This window comes from Zingiber officinale, chromosome 1B (assembly GCF_018446385.1).
Source record: "Zingiber officinale cultivar Zhangliang chromosome 1B, Zo_v1.1, whole genome shotgun sequence".
Taxonomy (NCBI): domain Eukaryota; kingdom Viridiplantae; phylum Streptophyta; class Magnoliopsida; order Zingiberales; family Zingiberaceae; genus Zingiber; species Zingiber officinale.
The window spans coordinates 113,906,579-113,915,154 of NC_055986.1; the positions used below are offsets into that span (position 1 = coordinate 113,906,579).

The 8,576-nt window shown below is 45.1% G+C and overlaps 1 protein-coding gene across 1 annotated transcript; it reads right to left on the reverse strand.

Moving 5' to 3' along the window:
- Nucleotides 1-1,630: 1,630 nt before the first annotated feature.
- LOC122041101 lies at nucleotides 1,631-3,094 on the reverse strand. Its single transcript, XM_042600682.1, has one exon. The coding sequence runs from the start codon at nucleotides 3,092-3,094 to the stop codon at nucleotides 1,631-1,633; it is 1,464 nt and encodes a 487-aa protein (XP_042456616.1).
- Nucleotides 3,095-8,576: the final 5,482 nt, after the last annotated feature.

Here is an 8,576-nt window from a genome sequence, read left to right on the forward strand (position 1 = left end):
GATACCAAGGGCCATGAACATCAACAGCGGGTTTGGAGGAGCTTGCCATCTCGGAGAAGCAAAAAGATAGCAAGAAACCGAAGGAATGGGAACGAAAGAGGCAAAACGAGTTGGGAAGACCTTGTAAACGAAGGGAGAAGACTCACTGAGAAGGGAACGGGCGGAAAGGATCACCGGTGGGATGGTAGCCGCCGAAAAACAGGAACTGGATCGTCGGAGGCTGCAGCAGAAGAAGAGGCAGAAGGACAACGCGCAAGCAAACATGCGGCGAAGGAAGGAGACGGAGGCTTTATACGGCCGAGGCCGGTCGGCCTCCGCCGTCGGATGCAGGTCACGAGAGACGAGGTCATCATCTAACCGTCCATTTCAAAGTAATCGGCGTCCCCTCGTACGGATCATCACCGCCACGCAAGAAGAGCCACGTGGCGCTCCGTCACCAGGCGCAATTAATGCGCCCATACCACGCATGCTTCGGCTTAATGAAGAGGATTTGCGTGATTTTCGAGAAGATTTAGACAAGCAAGCATCCACGTTGAGCGACAAGACAACCAAAACGAAGAGCCGAGCGGTTGAATTTAGCATAGGGGCCGAACGGCTCAAGGGATATTATAAGCGACGGTAAGGCGACGACCGCCCACTCGGACACATAGTCCAGTCAGTCGGACTCACTGCCTCCTTCGACTAGACTTGAAGGGGATGCAAGTGATCCGGCGGTAAGAATGGGGGATCCACTTCCTGAAGGGTCTCAGCTTGAGGACAGATGGAGGGCTGACTAAGCGGTTAATAGCCGCGCCGAGCAGCTGAGTAGGTCCGAGCGGAACCAAAGATAACCCAGCCAGGGGCTTGGGTTTCCGACGCCAAGGCGGGAAGACTGAAGGGCCGAGCGGGTGTCCGCCCGGCTGGGACCGAGGGCCGAGCGGGTGGTCCGCTCGTCCAGGATAAGGGCGAGGATGCAAAGATTAGCCGAGCGGCCTATTCGTTCGGCTCGGGATATGGGATGTCAGCAGAAGCGTGTCTGATGATTAGGCCGTACACAAGTTTGCACGAGGGAGGATCTCGCCGTCACATCATGGAGAGGTTGACATAGTAGCGGTATGACCTTATGGACGTCCTTCTGACAGACCCATACCTGGGCATGGTCAAAGGCAGGCGATTGCTTTGATTGGCGCGCCCAGACTCCTTCGAGAGGTCTATATAAGGTCTCCATTTCTTCACCGGAGGTACGAAGGTCTTCATTCGGCAGCCATCTTCTTCCTCTATTTCCTCGCCTAACTTGAGCGTCGGAGGGCCGTCGCCGGGACACCCCCGGCTCGGTTTTGTTGCAGGTTCACCGGAGCACTCGAGGATCCAGCAAGAAGCGCCACACCCCCAGCTTCCGTTGACTCCTGGTTCGGACATGATCAATTAGCATAAATGATCAAAATATATATATATAAAAAAAATATGTTCGGAGCCTAAATACATCAAATTTTAACCCAAAATCTCATATAACGATATCTCATGTTTTAATCATTGATCAATTTTTTCTTACTACCCTTTTTTTTCTTGATTTAATACACAAATATTAAGATAGCCAATATATTTGCAAAAAAAATACTCAATAATTTAAGGTGCAGATTGCATAATATTTTCATAATTCAAGCTCCGATTTACACTGCCGCCGATCGTCGTACCACGACATGCAACTCAACCCGACGAGCACCTCCACGACGGCTGCCTCCGCCTTGTTGACGTCGGCGTAGTGTAGCGTCTGCAGCAGCAGTGCCCGTGGCCGCGTGCAGAACCTCTGCTCCCGGTCCATGTTGCGCTCCTCCTGCCACCGCACCGTCTCGCGCGCCACCGGCACCAGCCACGCCAGGATCGCAGACACCGGCTCCCTCCAGCCCTTCGCCAGAGATTCGTCCACCTCTGACAGCCGGACCCCCTCCCTCCTCCAGCACTCCCTCAGCTTCGCCCTCACAGCCGCGCGCATCCCTGACGGCAGCATCTCGTACAATTCCTCTCTCGCCGCCGCCAACGGCTCCTCCTCCACAGCCGCTTCCTCCACTCTGTTTCGTTCTTGAAACAACTTCTCGGCAGCCAGGATAACGTTGGCGTACCGCAACGCCAGCCCCGACCCGCCGACGGTGGTCGGGGACTCTATGAGGAATTTCTTCAAACGATCGAAGGGCGTTTCTTGCGCGCCGATTTCCATCGGCGTTCTCATGATCGGAGCAGAGTTACGAAGGAAAGGCACGTGCTGCGGGACCACCCGCCGTTCCAGCGGCCCTGACGAGTGCTTCCCGAGGAAACTGGGCTGGAATTTCCCGGAATTGGTCAGATCACCGCCCGGCAAACCGAGGACGTAGACGCCGAAGACAGCACAGATTCTGGAGAAGACAGTGACGACGGTTCGGACCATGAGCTCCACAGCCTTGTCGAAGGACTTGTTCCACAAAGATTCCTCCTTTAGCCGGCGAACCCTGTGTTCCTGCGACCGGAGCTGGAAGCGAACCGGGTCGGGAGCCGACGGCGGTTTCTGGACCGGTATCGGACCGCTGTGCCGGCGCCACTTCTGCTGCTCCTGCTGCTGGGCGCGCTTCTCCGCCGCCTCCAGCTCATTAAGCACCTCCATCTCCGCGTACAGCCTTGACGTCGCCGCCACGTACCGCTCCATCTTCCTCACCCGCCTCTCCGCGCGCTTGGCGGTGGAGCCGAGGCCGAGGCGGTCGAGGTCCGCGGCGGCGCGGGCGTTGATGAGAAAGGAGTACACTCCGCCGGCCTTGAGGTCGGCGTAGAGGCGGTCGAAGCAGCGGAGCAGCGGGTCGCGGCACCTGGGGGCGAGGCGGGAGACAGCGGCCGCGGCCGCGTCGAGGTCGCCCACCAGCTCGGCGCCGGCGACGCGGAGGAGAAAAACCTGATCTTTCGAGGTCAAGTAGGCGACGCCAGGGGCGCGCATGCCGGCGCGGAGGCGGCGGACTTCCTCCTCGGCGAGGGAGCGGTGGAGGGAGACGAGGCGAGACATGGCGGCGGCGGCCTCGAAGGCGAGGATCCCGACGGCCGGACGCTGCGGGCAGCGCGCTCGGAGATCGGCGAGCAACTTGGTGACGCCCATGTGCTTCCCGGCGAATCGAAGCTGCGTTGGAAAGGCTTGGATTCGAGCTGTGGCGGATGGTGGAGGAGAAAGGAAGGGGTATAAGAGGGGGCGGATGACATGGCCGCCATGTCCATTTACGGGAGCTCCTTTCTATACGTCTGTCGGGCGGCGGACGCGTTGCGACATTTCAGACGAATCCAACGGACAAAACACAAAGGTTTTTTTTCTTTTCCCTCCCCTATTTACCTCTTTTCTCAGATCACTCCTCATTGTAATGTTAAAATTAAGGCCTTTTTTCTGAACGTAGGTAAATTTCGAGGGCAACATGAAAGTCTCTGGTTCAGTACTTCAGTCGTCCCAAGAAGTCGTCGCGTTCGACGTGGCCGCTGCGTTCGCCTCTCCATGTTCACACCCCACCCAACAACCCGATTTGAAATAAAGTTCTGTGACGTTCATAGGCGGGTACAATACTGCTAAAAATTAGACTCGTCGTCAACCCATTAGACTCTTCGTGTAACTTATTTGGAAAAAATTATTGATAAATAAATTATTTTATTTTAGTTAATTCTATATTAATCATTTTAAACTATTGATTGTCTGTAATCCTGATTTTTTTTTATCATTTCTATAATTTATAATTCGGATCACGATTAAAATTCGGTTAAAATTTACTGCGCTCCATTTGAATATACTCCAATCCGACTAACCCAATTCAATGTGAACGCACCATAATTTATCATGCTTGCAAAATATATCAATAGGTAGATAGTCAAAGTCAACGCTTCTAGGTACGTATGTGGTGAGCTTAATACCACTTTGTGATCGCATCAATTTGAATGCGAAGTGAATTCGAGTTTGACCGCGAGAGGGAAACGCGAAGCCTGTTGGTAATTCCCATCGTTTTAGGTCAACGCTTAAGTGTCTATTCCTCACCAATAAAAAAAATTAAAATTGGAAGCCAATATAATTATTGAAACGTGTTAACGGGTGGTGCTTGGACCGAGCATGACATAGACCCCTGTCTGACTTAAATTTTCCATATGGATTGGAATCGCGCTGATGTAGCCCGGGTGAACTCAATCGGGTCATCGTTCTATCATGACTTTATATGCTAGGCCGACACCCTCCATGACAACATGAGCTCATCAAGCCCCAACCTAGCTCCTTTACCCGCACGACCATAGTGGCTCCGAGAACCTAGCTCTTTTACCCGCATGATCATAGTGGCTCCGAGACAATAAGAAACTTTGGTCGAACATGCTATTTCTCACTACAAAAAAATACAATTTTATCGACGGTCTTACCGACGGAAAACAATTTCCGTCTGTAATATTGGAAATCACCGACGGAATTAAAAATTCCGTCGGTATTATTTCCATTACTGACGGAATCTTTAATTCTGTCGGTAATTTTCTAACGGAATCTTTGATTCTGTCGGAAATGTGTTTTTTTTTTAAAAAAAAAAATTGATTCACCGAAGGAAAAGAGTTTTCGTCGGTAATTTATTTTTTACTGACGGAATCTAGATTCCGTTGGTAAATCCGACTAAAACACGAACCCTAGCCCTTTGCTTTCTTTCCACACACGCGCGGCGGCAGCTTCTTCCTCCTCCCCGATTTCGCCGGTAAGCACTCCTCTCCCTTGTTTTTCTTTTCCTCTCCCTGCTAGCCTTTGTGGCGGCCGGCGCTGGCCGTCGTTGCCTGCCACCAATGCCCTACTAGCCGCTGTGCCGACCGCTAGCGGCTTGCTGGCTGTTGTGTCGGCCGCCAGCGGCCAACAAGCCGTGGTGTCAGCGGCCTCCTAGTCGCTGTGGCAGCCGCCAGTGGCCTGCTGGCCGCTGTACAAGCCGGCAGCGGCCTCCTGGCCGCTGTGCAGGCCGCCAGCGGCCTCCTGGCCGCTGTGTCGATCGCCAGCAAAATGTTGGCTATTGTGTTGGCCTGCGCCGATTGTCTTTCCACTTATTAATTTTTTGATAATTTTTGTGCTAAATTATTTTTATTCTGTAAATAGGTAGCATTTGCTGCTCTTCTCCAGTAGACTTCAACATCTTCAAGTATAATTTAGTTTATTGTATTTTATATTATTTAGCATGATTTAATTTAGATATATGTTATGTTGTATATTAATCTGTAATATAATATCGTTCTTTTGTTTGTTTTGTGTTTGTACGTTAATCTAAGCTAATTTCTACTTCTTAATTTATTAGTTTTAGGTGAAAATGTCTATGAACAAAGCTTAGATGTATAATCGATTAGAAAATTGATTTATTGGAGATGATTTTATTGCTGAAGTTGAAGAATTTGTCAACTTTGCTAAAAGTCATCCAGAATGTATGAATGATGCAGAATTAAAGTGTCCGTGCAATCATAAAAAATATCAAAATAGAGCTTTTCGTGATGAAGATACTGTAAAAATACATATATGTAGAAATGATTTTGTGCCAAATTACTACAATTGGTACTGTCACGGAGAACCTTATTTGTATGAACCAATTGGGTCTTCCGGTGGTTCATCATCTGGCACAACTTTTACTGCGCATGACTCATCAACTTATGATATTAGAATGTAATCAATGGTTCACGATGCGATGAATGTCGCAGTTGATTATTCCAATATAAACGAAAAACCTGCACCTGAATATTAACAACTATATGAAATGTTAAAGGCTAGTGAAAGAGAAGTGTGGGAAGACATTCCCTCAGGTCATTTGCAATTATCAACTATTGCAAGGTTATTGAATATGAAAGCAGAACATCATTTTTCAGAAAGATGTTATGATGATATTTGTCAATTGATGTCAGAGTTACTTCCTACTGACAACATAATGACAGATAGTTTTTACAGTACCAAGAAATTGGTTAGAGGTTTAGATTTTCCTGTAGAGAAGATTGATTGTTGTGTAAACAACTGCATGATATTTTGGCATGAAGATAGCGAACTGAGTCAATGTAAAATATGTACTCGCCCTCGTTATAAGAATGGTACTCGCATAACAGGGAAGAAGAAGAAAAATATTGTTTGGAAAGTGATGTATTATTTTCCTTTAACTGCTAGACTTCAACGTTTGTAAGTTGACTTCTCTAATTTAAAAATTATCCCCCATTTAATTTGTTGCTTGATATCTCATTTACCTTAAATTTACCTTCTTCTCCAGCTTATATGAACAACAACTATATCTACAAAATCCATCAATGGATGCAGATGTCGTAGCTGAAATGTTAGAGGTTGAATTTGCATTATGGTTTGAAATATATGTAAGTTGGAGATTTTATCAAATATTTAAGTTCATGTGTGTTAAGTAGTGTTCTAATGTCTACTAATTGTGTAGGTTAAAGACCGTAGAATTTCAAATGTGACAGATGATAGGATCATGAATCTTGCATCAGGACCCCTTCGTAAAGTAAAGGTCTACTCTGATTTCTATGTTAATGGCCTCAAATTCCACGTGACACTACGAGATTCACAGAGATTAACCTATAATTCTGGTATTTGCGTCAAAGGATCTATGGACAATAATAACACTCATTATGATTACTATGATAGACTTGAGGAAATCATAGAAGTTGAATATCCATCATTACCTATTAAGAGGTGTGTGTTATTTAAATGTTCATAGTATGATTCTACCCCAAGAATAGGTACCAGAATACATCAAAAGTATAATTTAGTTGAAGTTAATGCAAACAAAAGGTTCAACAAGTTTGAACATTTTATTTTCGAGGTACAAGCAGCACAGGTTTTCTATCTTGAATACCCTACGAAGAGAAGAAGACCGAGTGAATGGTTGTCTGTTTGTCGAATGAAGCCTCGCTCGATTATAGAAATGTCGAATACCACTCAGGCTACTGATGCATTTCAGAATGATGAAGTGGAGAGACATTCAATTGATACACAACTTGAATCAACATCTCAATTACTTGTTGATGTTAATGTTACTTATGAGGAGATAGATGATGGAGAGATGTCCAACAGTGAAGATGAATTTGTACTACCAAAGTCTAGCGATGAAGAATTGGAAACTATTAATGTTGATTAAATAGTTACTAATTTGATGTCTGAACTGTTATTTTCTTTATAATTTTGTAATGTGTTGCTAATGTTAATGTTATACATGTGTAGATATATTCTAGTATTGTGATGTTAATGTTAACGTTATGCATGTTGTAGATATATTATGTAGATATATTATTACTAGTACATGCATGCTATGTTATTATACAAATATATTATTATGGCTGAGCAGCAGACAGTAGCACCCCGTGGCTACAAGGTTATTAGAGTTGTCGGAGATACGTATGTAGTTTTGTTATTAGTAATACAAGTTCATTGGTTTCTTCAATACTTTTCATATCTATTTTTTTACTTTGCAGATTTGTCCCTGATGGCCACCGGGTAGCCTCTTATATCACTAGTAAGTTTAAAGAGCGAGTATGTGCTTATGTACTACATGGAAGCATGTAGATCAGGAGATGAAGACATTTTATTACAATGAATTCGTAGTAAGTAAAATTAATATATTTGGTATTCAATAATATATTTAGTCTTTTATATACTAAAATCTATACTTATAATTGTAGAAAAGATATACATGGGAAGATGGTCATGAAGAACAGTTTAAAGCTACATGGAATAATTATTGTGCTAAACTTTACAGAGATTTCATGTATTATATCAGGAAAAAAGGCACTAGGCCAGCGTATGTTTCAGAGACGACATGGAGTACATGGATGGCCACCTGGGCTGTAGAAAGATGGCGAGAAAATGCTGAAAATGCTCGATCTAATAGAAATACAGAGTCAGGTGCCCCAAGCACCAGAATCGCTCGGCATACGTCAGGATTGAAATCTATTGTTGAGCATGCTATGAATTTGGTAATTTAATTTAAAACTATAATTTCTAACAATTTTTTATTTAATTATCACATTAGTATGTATAATTATGTCCCAAATTATTTGTGTATGCAAGAACATGATCTTGCTCAGCAGCCCACATGCATGGAGGTATTTCTGAAGACCCATAAGAAGAAAAATGGGGCATTTGTCGATTCTCGATCTCGGGCCCTACACGTAAGATTATTAACTTTATTACAATTGTTCACGTATTTCTATTTTGATTAACTTTAATAATTGATATCAAATTAAATATTGATCAATATTATAATTTTGAACATAGGAGCAAATGACAGAAAGAGTGGCTTAGGCGGCCTCTCAGCCACCATCAAAGGGGGAGGAGTCACTGTCTCTATCCACCGACGCGCTAAATGAAATATATTATGATGTTGTCGGTGGAAGGACAAAAAACTCTACCCTTTACGGCCTTGGCTCTCAGGCCAAAGTGACATTTGATCGTTTGAGAAGTCCGAGAGGTCGTGCTAGTTCCTCTTCTTCTAGTGAGGTGCAGTCATTAAGACGCGAAAATGAAGAACTGTGCAGTCAACTAAAGTCAATGGATGAGAGGATGGCTTCTATGGATCAGTGGAGGGCCGAGCAGGATACTCTCT